Genomic DNA, 14,632 nt, shown 5'->3' with positions numbered 1-14,632 from the left:
GAAAGCTCAGTGTAGCATCTCATATAACCTTTAATTATCTACTCAGAAAGACTTTCAAACCTTACAGATATAAATCAGGATTTACACGTGCATGGTCCAAAGGGAGTCAGAGACAATCCTGATTCTGATATGTACAACTTTATGATACACATATTTTCAGCACCCATGCTTACACATAGTGATGTGAGGTGAGAAACAGGTGAGAATATTCTGTGGAGAAAATTCTCGAGAATTAGAATATTCTCTGCTAGAAAATTATCTGGAGATTATTCTCCACAAACTGTAAATTCTAATGTAAGAACCAGTTTTACAACCCACATTAAAAAATCTAGTAAATAACAAGTCGAGCTGTGATATTGCCAGTGTAAGTAATGAAAAATGATTTTTTTTAATCCAGTTACTGGGCATAGTGTCATTCGCCATTGGCAGTTCTGAAGATGTGAGCTACAGAATACAAAGAATGTGAATTCACTGCATTTCCCCATTGAATAAAAGTAGCTATACAGTTTTTTGTTGCCATCTGAACAAGTTTACCCACGAATAAACATGCATATTAACTAATCATATCATTTTCAATGCATTAAAATGAATATTCTCCTGTTTTAAATGAAAATTCCCTAATATTCTCGAGAGCATTCTCGAAAAGATTATTCTCGAGAATTTAACATCACTACTTACACAGAACACTTCCATTTAAGAGATTCACACCCTGCCTTCCAGTTTATCAGAATTCCAAGCTGACTTCCAAAATTACACAATGTTAAAGTATGAAACTTTAAAAATACAAAAGGAGCAATGAATGTAACAAAAACAAAAAAGAGGAAACTGAGATCGGGGGGGGGGGGATGATCTCAGTGGTCAAGTTTGTTCATATCAAAGCTGGTGGTTCATACTGAAGAAGGAATGGAGAACACACTGGCCTCCAACATCTAAGGGCCACAGGTTCTCCATCTGAGCTTTAGATCAGGAATAGGCAAACTCGGCCCTCCAGATGTTTGGGGACTACAACTCCCATCATCCCTAGCTAACAGGACCAGTGGTCAGGGATGATGGGAATTGTAGTCTCAAAACATCTGGAGGGCCGAGTTTGCCTATGCCTGCTTTAGATACTCAAATGCCAAGAGGTAAAGTGCCCAATGCTTCCCACCCCCACTCTGAATTCTCCCTTACCTGTATCACTGAAATCTATAAATTCTTTTGAAAGTAAATTGGTAAGGAGTTCCATGATGAGAAGAAGATCCTGGTATTGCTCCTCTTCTGCTGTAACATCTATCCGCTGCCTACCTGAATTATTTTTGGAATACACTTGAAGTAGGGTCAGACAAGCTTCGTATAAATTCATGGCTTTAGACTACAAAGAAAAGAAGAGGCGGCTTAGTGGGAAATGTACGTTTGTTTCAGTAAGGACAGCCGTAAGCTTAAGAAACAGTTTCCATTACTCCTTACGTTGTTCTAACACTCTCTAGGATACCGTCTTTTTATTATTTATTGCATTTGTCACTTTATAGAAAGAAAAAAAAACTAATTTCCTGCAAGTGTGCATCCAACAATACAATAAGGAAGTCAAATCCTAGCCAATCCCATTTGAAGATGAGCACCACAGGAAAGGTTTGAAATCACACCCAAATATAACCCCAAAACTTAACCACCAAAAGCCTAGATAAAAGAAAACAACTGAAGCCTGGTGCCTAAAAACTGAGTGACGGCATGAGGTGTGTTTCCCCAGGGAGAGCATTCCACAAACAATTTCTCATTCTTCAAGAGTCATTTTCAAGTTCCTATGGGTGTAACTATCTGCCACTTATTAATAAAGTATTCAAAAATACTGTATGTGTTGTCAAGAACCAAATGCCCCCTTTTCTACTCATGTAAGGCATTATGAGAATGAGTCTAGTTTATGCCCTTTCAACCTCCTCTCTTCTTCTCAAGTGCAGCTGCAACATCAGAATCGTCCACCATTTTAGATTATCTGCAGTTTATAGTGTGTTGTGTGAATCCCTAAAGTAAAAAGCCAGCTTCATAAACTATGGCTTAAAGTGAGCTTGTATCCATCAATCATAGTAAAGGTTAACCACATTTTGTTTGAGGCTGGACAATATGGCAAACTGCAGCAAGTCACAAATGGATGCAGAAGTATGGTATTTGCGGTGGCCACTCTTCACCCCTGGAGGCACACTCCATTGTTTCTTGAGACAGATGCCATCAGCAACACGAAGGAGAGGGAAGCATGTGAGCCTGGGAGGAAGGCTAGTCTTGTTCTTGTAATGTTAAACTATGTTAATACTAGGTCCAAAACAGCCCATCCTGCAGGATTTTTGATTGACTGAACCAATTCCAGAGTGGTAAATACATTACGTTTGTTGCAGCAAAAACCACAAAGCTAACACCTTGAAGGCATAACAAATTAATTGTGCCGCACTCCTTCATGGGCTAGAGACCACTTCATCAGATGCATGAAACCCAGATGCATGACAGATGTTGTATGTGTTACATGCACACACATGTGCACACGGACTAGCAGTGTAAGAGAGAGGGCTGTTCTGTTGCTCTGTAGAGGACAAATGCTCATGAGTTCAAGCCAAAACCATTCCAAATGGGCAATGGAACAGCATAGAAAAACACCTACAAATGGGCAAATACTTCTGCTAGTAAGCCAGAAACTTCCAGTCTCTAGTCAGCCCATCTGCTAACATCCCATCTGTTTGTGAACTCCATTTCAACAACTTCATTGTCTGTGTTTCCCTATGGAAATTTTCTGCTGCTATATGTCCAGCTGTTCAGGAATAGATTTACTGGAAAAAGAATACAAGGCAGTTCTTAAGTTTGAAAGGTAGTGGGCAAGTAGGGCCTGGAATAGCCTGAAACATAAACCTCAAGTACTAAGGGGAATTAAAAGGGCTGAGTATTGATTGCCCAAGTGCTCCAGTCTTCAGAAACTTGCACTCCAAACCCACACCCAAATTGTATATTTGCGCCGTTATTTACCTCTCCAAGATAGCATATTTGTTTATGTGCAACTTCAACAAAAACTTCTATAATGAGGTTAACAGTCTCTGGTGTATTCTTGTACACCTCCATGAGTCCAATGCAATTGGTGAGGAAGTCCATTAGAAAATTAAAGAGAATTGCTACATTGTCTATCTGCGTAGCCTCAGCGATGCCGCAAAGTGCCTCTAAGGTGGCAGTGATTTCCTGTTTCACCTCCTCCTCTTGACAAATCTGTTGGAAGTTTTCTTGGTTTATCACATTCAAGAACCGCTGCTGAAGCGGTTGAAGGACCTACGGAGGAAGAAGCAAAAGAGAATGCGTTGCAGTTCCATGTTAAAGCAGTAACAACAACCTCAGCTGGGGGTGTGAAATTTCTGACTTTTAACACAGCGAGAGCAGCTCTTACATTAGAGAGGCAGTATGTCTCTGAATGCCAATGGATGGGAATCGAGGGCTGTTGTGCTCAGAGCCTGCTGGTGTGCTTCCTATAGGCCTATAGGTTGGCCACTTCCTATAGGTTGGCCACTGTAAGAACAGAATGCTGGACTAGATTGGCCCCTAACCTGTTCCAGCAGGGCTTTTCTTGTGTCCTTACAGAGCCATGCCATTCCATAGGAGACAATCTGAAGAATAGCCACTGAAACCCTGTTCACTCTCCAACTTATTTGGAAGCCAGCCTGGCCTCCAGGAGAATTAGGGGTCTTTGGACTATAGCTCAGGAATGCCCTTTGTCAGGCTTACAGTGCTACTTTGGTTGTTGAACGCAATCCGTTCCAGGAGTGCGTTCAACTCCCGGAACGGTTCAAAAACTAAGGTGCAGCTTCCAATTGGCGGAAGGAGCTTCCTGCACTCAATCGGAAACCACAGACACCGCATCGGACGTTCGACTTCCAAAAAACATTTGCAAACCAGAACAATCACTTCCGAGTTTGTAGCGTTCGGGAGCCGATTTGTTCGACAACTAAGCCATTTCATTGTACTCTTTAGAAATGTGTCACCGTTCGACAACCAAGCTACAGTGGTGCCCCGCAAGACGAATGCCTCGCAAGACGAAAAACTCGCTAGACGAAAGGGTTTTTCGGTTTTTGCGTTGCTTCGCTAGACGATTTTCCCTATGGGCTTGCTTCGCAAGACGAAAACGTCTTGCGAGTTTGTTCGCTTTTTTCTTAAAGCCGCTTGAAGAGGCGCAGTTGCGACGGACCGTGCTTCGCAAGACGAAAAACATCGCAAGACGAAAAGACTCGCGGAACGAATTAATTTCGTCTTGCGAGGCACCACTGTACCACTGTATTTCCCGTTTTTGTGCCATTCTGCGAATCTGCGAAGACCATTATACCTTTAGGAACTAGTGCTCTTGCTGTTCCTACTTATTTTTGCTGGTGGTTTTGTACTTATTACTGCTCTGCAGTAGAAAAGGCTTCCCAAGCAGCTTACGGAAGATCAATAAAAACAAGGCAGTTCCTGCCCACGAGTTTACAATCTGATTCTTTCACCTACACTATCATACAAACGTTTGTCCTTCACAATTTACTTCTGATAGTTTTTTGTCCCAGTGACATCATATAATACTAACACTTGGTTCTATGCGGCTAAGAGGCTCCAGTAATTATTTCTGCAGTACTAACATCAACTACATGATAAAGGTAAAGGTAAAGGACCTCTGGACTGTTATGTCCAATCAAAGGCGACTATGGGGTTGTGGCACTCATCTCGCTTCAGGCCAAGGGAGCTGGTGTTTATCCACAGACAGCTTTCCAGGTCATGTGACCAGGATGACTAAACCGCTTCTGGCGCAACAGAACACTGTGACGGAAACCAGAGCGCACGGAAACGCCGTTTACCTTCCCGCCACAGCGGTACCTATTTATCTACTTGCACTAACATGCTTTCGAACTGCTAGGCTGGCAGGAGTTGGGACAGAGCAAGGGGAACTCACCCCGTTACGGGGATTCAAACCACCAACCTTCTGATCGGCAAGCCCAAGAGGCTCAATGGTTTAGACCATAGCACCACCCACGTCCCTAACTACATGATACACTAAGACTAATGTTAAAATAAGCTGGCATTTAAAGGTTTGCTTGAATTTTGTCACATGCAAAAGGAGATGGGAAGCCTGTGGTCTTCCAGGTGGTGCTGGGATTCCCAACTCTTACCTCTGTCCAGTACTGCTGTTTGGTATCTGTGTCCATGTGAGCAAAACCTCCGAGAACTAAGGCTTTCATTAACGTTCGTTGCACAGAGCTAGACAAAAAGTGAAGAGGTGGGTTCCGCCGGGCAAACTGCTTTGCTAAGTTCCACCAGTTCTCACACTGAATCACTAAATTTGCCCTAAGAGCAGAAGGAGATTTAGACAATGTAGCTCAAAAGCACACAGCAGTGACACAAATAAAGATTCAAAAGCCCTAAATGAGCAAAGTATATGGAGGACCCGTTTTCATCCATGCCGCCTTTGTAATTTTTAAGCGGGTTTCAATGGTGGCCTACTCCAAGTGCCCCAGCCTTCCTAGATTAGGGGAGTAACCAGAGAGGTATTTTCCACCTGGATTAGGTTGTTACAGAAAGATAAAATACACACATACAATAGCTTTGTTTCCTTAAAAAACAACCCCTAAAATTATGGTAAGGATTAAAAAACAACAATAATCTAAATCAACCTTCACCATACTGGTGCCATCCAGATGTTTAGGACTACAGTTCCCATTAGGCCTAGTCAGCTGATGTTCATAACATCTGGAGGGCACCAGGTGAATGAAGACTGATTGATGCACTTGGGGTTCTTTAGAAAAATGACAACTATTTCCAGCAGTAGATGTGCAAAAGCGAATGCAGAGCCATCAGTGAGATTTTTTTTTGCAGGGGCACATCTATTTCTGAGGTCATTCTTGTTTCCTCTAGTGCTCCCAAACTGAGGTTTTAAAAAATGCTGATGAAACAAGCTGCGGAACTCTCTCACAAGGCCTATTTGCCTGGCATCTTCCTAACTACATCTTACAGTGTAATCCTACTTACGTCCACTATGTACAGGATTACAGCCTTAACCACAAGGTGATGTCTATCCTGTTTCTTTGGGCTTTTTAACAATATCCAGTTGCATTTTATGATGCTATTTATTATCTATTAATTTGTGAACTGCCTTCCGCAAGGCCTTAAAAACAACTAAAATAATTGTTACAAGCTGTAAAAATTGAACATCTAGGGCACAGACTTTTTCATCTAGCTGGGAAAGCTTGTTGAAACGAGAATGTCTTCAACTGTTGTCTTGCTGTTAGGACTCCTTTGGGCTGCTTTATACATACTTGCATGCTCATCACTTGGTAACAGTGCACCCTGAAAGCCCTGAGCCTGTGTGCTCTGAACTCAGCTTGGATTTTGTTCTCAGAATGAACAGTGTAATTAAATGAGTGGCTGAATATTCCTAGCAAACACTGGTTATCCTTATTACCATCAGCTTTGATGGGGCCAAGCCAGAAGAGAGGCTTTACAAATAGCAATTTGCAAGAGAGTGGGATTTTTTTGGGTTTTGTAAACTTTCCCTCCTGATGTACATTGAACCTAACCTTTCTCAGGCACCTTGCAGCTGCTATTTATATAAACGAAAAACATCAGCTGCATTCATGCAACTAGCTAACATCAGAATCTCAACCAAGAATGCTGGGGAAAGGCAAATCTTTTTCTTTCAGCTTGTAACATTTAGGCTTACCTCTCTCTCCTTTCTACCAACGTTACGAGCAACTGCACAGTGTCATTTGCAAGGTCCTGCTCAGAACTCCACACGGCAAGGTTGCTGATTACTTTTTCTAAGAGGTAGCCCACAATCCATTGAGCACCCTCTGTGTCAGCACCAAATGCTGTATTGAATGGCAGACTTATCTAGGAAAAAAGGGGGAGAAAGGTAATTCATATTGTACCTTGACGAGCAGCACAGAAAGCACTCTCCCATGAAAATATGCTGACAATTTTGAATAGGCTAAGGAAGGGTTGGGTAGCCTGTGCTCCTCCATATTTTGCCCAAATATTATTCCCATAACCCATGCTAGCAGGACCTGATAAGAGTCCAACAACATCTCAAGAGCCAGGGATAACTTTTCCCTGGGCGAAGGCAAATCTTTTGAGATGTGTAAGTTATACAGTACTTTGATAAGAAAGTTCTCAAGTTCATTCCCTAATGCTGCCATGTTCACATGTCACAGCAGATCGTGTTCCACTTACATTTTCCGTCTTGCCTAATAATTTATTTAACAAATTTTATATATCCCTTGACTGTAAGAAAACCTCTCGGTGGTTTTCAAAAATATAAAACAAAACACTGGATTTCTCCATAAGTATGGGCTAACCACAATTTAAGGATGCTGTAATTATAACTGGAGGCACATGATCCCTGGCGGTGCTGTATGCATATGTTTTCAAGTTAGAAACAAAGGTCTATGGTCTGATTTGAGCCCTAATCCACACATGCAACAGAATGAGGTGGTAATGGAAACTGCAGCATTTCAGGCCAAAGGTGGGGTACGCCATTTGAGGAATTTCCCCCCATATACGAACTCCCTGTGAGTAAAATTTTAGCACATCAGACAGAAAGATTCTATAATACTCACTGCTATACAGTCGTATATTGGCTCTCAAATGCCTTGCGACTCAAATGTTTTGGCTCCTGAACGCTGTAAACCCAGAAGTGAGTGTTCCAGTTTGCGAACGTTCTTTGGAAGCCAAACATTTGGCGTGACTTCTAATTGAGTGCAGGAAGCTCCTGCAGCCAATCGTAAGCCACACCTTGGTGGTCGAACGTTTTTGGAAGTCAAACGGATTTCCGGAACGGATTCTGTTCAACAACCAAGGTACGACTGTTCTAGCTTTCTACTTGCAGGCAGGTTTTTGTTTTTAGATAGAATTCAATCCTTTGCCTGCTGGTGGTCCAGTCTAATTGGATCACCTCAGAGTTCTAGCACCTCATCCCCAAGTCATGCTGCTGTATTTACTCTATTTAGAAAGAAGCAGTGAGCTAGACTAGTAATGCAAGGTAGAAGCTTAGGCCTTCCCTAGCAAATTCATCACCTGATTCACCTGGTACATCTAAATGGAGGAGGGGGGAATGCTTTTAGATTAAAATAGTTTTACCTGGTCATACAGTTTTTCATCTACTAGGAGATAGGTTTTTGCCCACCGCTTAAGGAACCATACAATGTCTTTTCCCATTTGCGGGCTCAGGAGGTGCGTTAAATCTGCTCTTATTGCTCGGGATTCCACTTCTGACACTCTTAGAATAGAAGACAGTAACCTGAGGAAAATTAAAGACACCATGATTCTCCCCCCGTGTTCTCCTGTTTATCTATTTCCTCACCACACACACACACACACACACACACACACAGGCTTGAAATCTTCAAAATAAGGGGTGGGGTAGACTGAGTGACATGATCAGTACTGGGATTTCTTAAGGGCTGGGTGTAATTGTTCCTGTTTGGAAGAGTATGTTCTCAAAGGATTCTCTTAGCTCCTTCATGCTCTAAATGACAGCTATGCTGCCTGCCTTGGAGACTAGTATGTGCTGAAGAGTCATCTACATTTGACCTGGGACTCAGGTTACTAGAGAAGAATTATTTCCCCAAGACCCTGATAGTGCTGGGAACACACTCTAAAGTTCTTGAAGCGTCTGTTGAAAGACGTGCCAATTTTAATGTCTCAAACTGGTCCAAAGCCACACAGGGCTGTAATTTTGTAATTACTTCAATGGTAAAGTATGCGAGCCAGTGAATTAGACTAATAATAATAATAGTCATTGCTCAATGGTACAGAACGTATTTCACTGCATAATGTCCCAAGTTTAGCTCCCAGCACCCAGAATACAGGTTCTTGTGTAGCAAAACTGTGACAGATTCATGATCTTAGAAAGCTTCTTCTGCCAGGCAGAAGACAGGGCTGGGCTATTGGTCTAGATGAGTATAAGGCGACTCTTTAGAACTCTATTTTTGTCCACAAGGTGTCTCTGCAGTGGCAACTGTACTATTTAAAGGGGAAACTGTGCTAATGGATATGTAATGAACAAACGCCTAGGAAGTAACTGCAAGCCCAAATGTATTTACCATGTATTATGTGAAGTGGTTCTTAAGGATGCTTGTAGGGCTCTGGAAAGCCATGATCAATTTATTCTCAATTGTGTCTTCCAAAATACTGGAACATGGTAAATATTATTTCTGTTGCCACTTCCATACCCATCTTCCCTTACATTTATTGACCAGTGCCGTGATTCCAAGACTTGCAGTGCTTCTAAGAAAATACTCAGCCACTGCAACATCACAATACTGCAAATCACATTCCATCTCACGGCACAATATTCCCCCCCCCCCCAGCATGTATAAATATTGTCAACTTAAGGGTCACATGCGCAGCAATCAAAACATTTTATATCGTTTCTTGAAGAACATTAGCTGTCAAAAAGACCACAAGTTTAACATTAATTTGAACTGAAACAGGGGATGCTGTAAATTCAGTAGAATACACTATCACTTCCTCAAGATGAGATTTTGGAAACTGGCACTGCTCTTGCAAAAGAGAGGAAACCCTTCAAGTATTCCCCTTAAAAGTCAATTGAACTCCACATCTAAAATCCATTTTGGAAGCACACAATTGGTTCTGTGAACTGCAGCCCTAACAGCCAATAGCTTGCAGTTGAAAAAATCTACCCCTTTCAATGACTAGAATGCATTTTGAAAACCTCATACTGACTTAAGACAGCGTACGCTTGGGCCCCTGCTAAAGATAGAATTTTTATTAATTGTTTCTGCCTTGTTATGATCTATAAATATATACTTCAGTGGATAACCTGCAGGTGGCATTTCTACACATGCCCACAACTCACTTCACTTTCCATTATAAACTACTTACTTGTCTGTTCAAACACTTAGCCCCCTCCAGACTTGGTGCTTTTGTCTAGTCATAGCTGCTCTTGCGGTGAAAACTGATTTTAAATTGCAATGCAGCACTAACCTCTCCTCAAAGCAGAGAAACCTTTACAGATTTACTTCCTCCTCGACCATCAACTCTAGGTCACTACGGCAACTTGCCACGAAGCCTATTTAACGCTTTTTCACCATGAGTGACATTCACAATGCTCACGTGGATTAAATAATCTAGAGTGTTAGCCCTATCTACCTCTGATTTGTTTTCAATATTTGGCATTAAAATACTAAATAAGTTACCTAATAACAGAATCGGTTCTGTTGTACCCTGGAATGGAAGAGGCCTTTTCTCCTGGAGATCCAAGAATTTGAAGCGTTGTATTGATGTCAACCTCAGTTGAATGCTTAATGGAATACTCCATTATTTCTGGAGGTATTAGCGGAGTCTCTCCCTGAGTATCATTAGCTAAGAGGTAGCCTTAAAATTAAAAGCAAACAAAACAAAAAAAGAAAGTAGTGACCTCAGGTTACCTGACCTAAATTAAGTACTGCTTTAAGGGCCATCAGAAGAGATGTTGAGAGCATTGGCATCAACATTTGACTATATACTATCAGATGCTTAAGCTGTAACTTGCATTTACGTTACCATATTTCAGTTTTCTGCATGTGGGGACACATTCTGAAGAGTACAATGAAATATAATCACTGGGGTGGAAAGCAGCAGGCAATAGGGAAAAAAATACTTATCACTGTAAACTACCACAGCAAATGTAAACTAACTTTTTAAGTAAGTGCACAATGCAAATAACCTTCACAAATGCCAATTCGACCCTTTTTCACGTTCACTGTGCCTGCAGCAAACCTGAAACATTTCAGAAGCTCTGCAATATTGGTAGTCTGAAGAAACTGACTTTCATTTCAGAGGGAATACAAAAAGGCTAGGAGTATTTCATTAGGAAGATGCGATAAAACAACTGTAGCCCTATGGAGGAAGAACCTATATATTATGAGGAATATATAGCATGTGAATCATGCCATTCCACCTGCCCTTGAACCTGATGAATGATTGCAAGTCTAGCCTCCTGCAGCATTAAACTCCATTTGAATGTGATACCCAGCAGGTGGCCGCCTGGCAGATTTGAGGGGGTAGGCAAGTGCCTGATTGGCTGGTGTGGTCCAATCTCAAAACTTGGGAGGCCCCACAATTAACTCCTTGTTCAACACACCTTGCTTTGTCATCTGGTGAAAGGTTTTAGCCTTTCAAGAAGGAAGGTTGGACAAATGGCACATCAGCGAATTTTCGCTGTAAGGAGTTGGAAGGAGACATTCAGTTCTACAAATACCCTGATGAGAAGTCATTATCCATTTGTATGTTACGTACCAATACTCTTTCTCTAAAACAAGACTATTAATTCTTCAAGCGTCAGCCTGAACTTAGTGGGGTGGGGTGAGGAGTGGGGAATGGCAATATACTGGAGGTAAATGTGACGTTCCGTTCATGCTTATTAAGGGGAAAGTAGTTTGCACTGTGATGAAGCTCTCGTCTCTGGAAGCTCTTTCCTCTGCTGCCCCTAACTTGGTTAATGGGTGAGGGCCTGGGATTGACATTAAGGGGAGCTGCTAGTGAAAAGTGGGCAAGGGGGCTTATCTGCTGAGGGAGAGCATGTAGAAGATGCTGCTGCTGCTACATAAATTCTGGCTCCTTCAGTAGCAGCACTTTTGTTTGCCACCTTTGCATTCCCTTCCTCTTTTCAAGCTGGCTCTGGCCTCTGGAGCCACTTGCTTTAAGTAAAGCAAGAAAGCTAAATCTGGGTGGAATGAATCTCTGCCTCGGTTGGTGATGGTGGAACATGGGAAGCAGCTATGCTACGGAGTCAGACAATTGGCCCATCTACTTCAGTAATGTCTGCGCTGGCTGGCAGCAGCTCCCCAGGATATCAGGCAGGACTCTCACCCAGACCTACCTGCAAATGCTAGGGATTAAGCCTGGGACTTTCTGCATACAAAACAGATGCAAACTGGCCTTGGCAGCGGCAGCTATCACCTCCACTAGGGGTTTTTTGTGAAGCTTTCTGTGCGTAAGTTTTATTGTCTCAGTGCTAGTGGGACTAAGTGGTGAGGCTTTCTGAACTCTGAAGGAACAGAGTCCTTTTAAGATTCCCTGAATATTTAGGGTCATCGGAAAAAGTGGGGGGAGAAACTTAAGTTTGGGGGGTTGATAGCCCGTTGAGCTGAGTTTCTACTGGAAAAGCTCAGGCCATTGTGGCTAGGCAGCACCAATGGGCAGGGAGAAGAAGAGAAACTGCCTTTCCACTTCCTGCCTCCTGGCTTACAACTGTAAGAGCAGCTTCAGCCCAGTGTAAACTGTTCTCCCTCAGCAACAGAGAATTAATGTGTTGTTTAATGGTACTATTCTTTACCCAAACCTCTTCTTCAACAGATGCACACCAGAGGCACTAAGAAACTTTTGCAAATGGAGTTATTCATTTTTGATCATTCTTTATTATATTTTATTTTATGGCCGGGGGGGGGGGGGCAGGCTATGATGAGCTTCTGTCACACTGACAGAAAGCCCAGCATGGCCTCTTCCTGCTCCCTTGAGGGTGTATCATCATGTGTGAACAGTGTACACGCAACTTCCATTGTTAAGCAAAAGTTACCAAAACGTCAGTCAAAGCAGCACCCACTTCCAACGGTGCAACATCAGTGGTTTTGTGTTCAAAGATTTTCTACTCACCTGTGACTAGGATGAGCCAATGAATGTCCTCGTATAGGTCATCAAGCGCTTTACTGTCAATAGAGGCTGACCCGGCTGAGGCAATTAACTGCTGATGCCTTTGCAACTGGCCATGAAGCCTCGTCACTCTGTCTTCTAATAAGCTGAGGGAAAGTATTGAGAAAACTTGATCGTAATTGCATTCACTCTGAGGGAAACCCCTGTAAGCACATTTACAAAGGACTGCCACAGCCCAGAAATGAAGGCCATACCTTGTAAGAAGAGGTATACAGTGTTCGGCAGCAATTCTTCCTAACATGCCTACGCTGGCCAGCTGGTCACAGAACTGCTCTCTGTCATCCTCCTGAAGCTCACTTATTTCTTCCTCTTCTCTGGAGGCAACACCATTGGCAGTCTGACATTGAAATGAGTTAAAGCAGACGTTGAGAAGAAGAAAGAAGAAGAAGAAGAAGAGGAGGAGGAGTTTGGATTTGATATCCCGCTTTATCACTACCCGAAGGAGTCTCAAAGCGGCTAACATTCTCCTTTCCCTTCCTCCCCCACAACAAACACTCTGTGAGGTGAGTGGGGCTGAGAGACTTCAAAGAAGTGTGACTGGCCCAAGGTCACCCAGCAGCTGCATGTGGAGGAGCGGAGACGCGAACCCGGTTCCCCAGATTACGAATCTACCGCTCTTAGCCACTACACCACACTGGCTCTCACAGAAAGATACAACTCCCTGACTGCTTGTTTTCCCCACCTCACCCCCCCCCCCCCGGGTACCTCAAAAACAAAACATAGATTCAGGAAAGTGTGGCTGGTTTCCTCACTTTCTCTTCCCACAGGTAGAGGAACTAGAAACACCACTTAAAATTGCTGAAGGCATCACAGTAAGGATGCAAGGCGTGACTTCTTTCTGAGGGCCTCTTTCAGCCCTCTTTCATTTATGCAAACCGTCAAATAATGCTCTTAAACTTCAAAGCCTCAGCTGTTTCCTGAAGAGTGCCTCTCTACTTGAGAATCCTAGCTGCTACTTTGATATCGAACAAGCCAGCCTCTGCCATGCCAGCTGTGGCTTTTAAATGGTTACTCATGGGATGAGTGCCTCATCATGCAGAAATCTAAGAATTAACCTCTATAAACAAATTACGCTAAAATTGCCAAATTATAAATTCAATGTCTTCATTTACTAAGTATTTCTTGTACTGGCACTTATAAGCTTCTAATAGTGCTACAGTGAGCATTACCATGCTTTGTACAACACATGTAGAAACACTGAGGCACTTCAATATACTTTAAAAGGCCAACAATAGGCATTCCCTAAAACAAAAGGAATACGGCTTCTGATAGGTACTCGCTCTCAAGCAATCTACATAAAAAACTGGAAACCAAGCAAAAATTATATCCATTTTGTTCTTTAAAGCACCGCAGAAGCTTGCTCTCTCTTCCTGGCTTGATAACACCCTACACCTTGAATTGTCAAAACGTAAAACTTTAATAATTCTGCAGTAGCTTATATTTGAGGTATGAAAAAACAACAACTAGATTCTGACTCTTCAGAACTTTAAATGGCAGACTAAGAAAGCTGGAGGAGGCTTAAGTCATACCGACAAGGAAAGGACTGCCCTCTTGTTGTTGTTGTTGTTGCTATTTGGTTAGGCTTTTTGCTTCCGATAGGTTTAGACTTGTTTAAATTGGGAATTTTTAAAATCCATTTTTGTTGTAAGGTGCCTTGGAAACAGTTACAGTGGTATATAAATTTAGGGCTCAGCTCAAACTGCAGCAGCCTTCCCCATCAGGTGCCCTCTTGATATTTTGAACTATAATCCTGTAGGCGCCAGCCAGCATCAAGAAAAGATCCCTTTTGTTTGTGGAGTTACAATTCTGGATCCAACCCATAGTCAATAGGTAAAATTACTTCTGCTATTTAGTGTGTGGTTTGTCATGGGCAGGAGACAACGGGAGCTAAACAGCAGGAAGAAAAAGCTCAGTCAAGTCCCTTTCCTTTCTCATAAATATGATTTCAGCCTCC

The 14,632-nt window shown here is 42.5% G+C and overlaps 1 protein-coding gene across 1 annotated transcript in view; it reads right to left on the bottom strand.

Moving 5' to 3' along the window:
- The window catches only part of XPO4 (exportin 4), a 63,709-nt gene that overhangs the window by 11,501 nt on the left and 37,576 nt on the right, over positions 1-14,632 (bottom strand). Inside the window, exons 11-18 of the mRNA XM_083498870.1 lie at positions 12,873-13,015; positions 12,622-12,764; positions 10,185-10,362; positions 8,104-8,263; positions 6,689-6,858; positions 5,142-5,316; positions 2,986-3,279; positions 1,171-1,351 (exon numbers count right to left, since the gene is read on the bottom strand). Coding sequence (XP_083354996.1) covers positions 1,171-1,351; positions 2,986-3,279; positions 5,142-5,316; positions 6,689-6,858; positions 8,104-8,263; positions 10,185-10,362; positions 12,622-12,764; positions 12,873-13,015 — 1,444 coding nt within the window. The remainder of the gene's footprint in view (positions 1-1,170; positions 1,352-2,985; positions 3,280-5,141; positions 5,317-6,688; positions 6,859-8,103; positions 8,264-10,184; positions 10,363-12,621; positions 12,765-12,872; positions 13,016-14,632) is intronic.

This window comes from Podarcis liolepis, assembly GCF_965112155.1.
Source record: "Podarcis liolepis genome assembly, chromosome: 4".
NCBI classification, from domain to species: domain Eukaryota; kingdom Metazoa; phylum Chordata; class Lepidosauria; order Squamata; family Lacertidae; genus Podarcis; species Podarcis liolepis.
The sequence above is the reverse complement of the archived record's forward strand: the minus strand, read 5'-3'. Positions and strand labels throughout refer to the sequence as shown.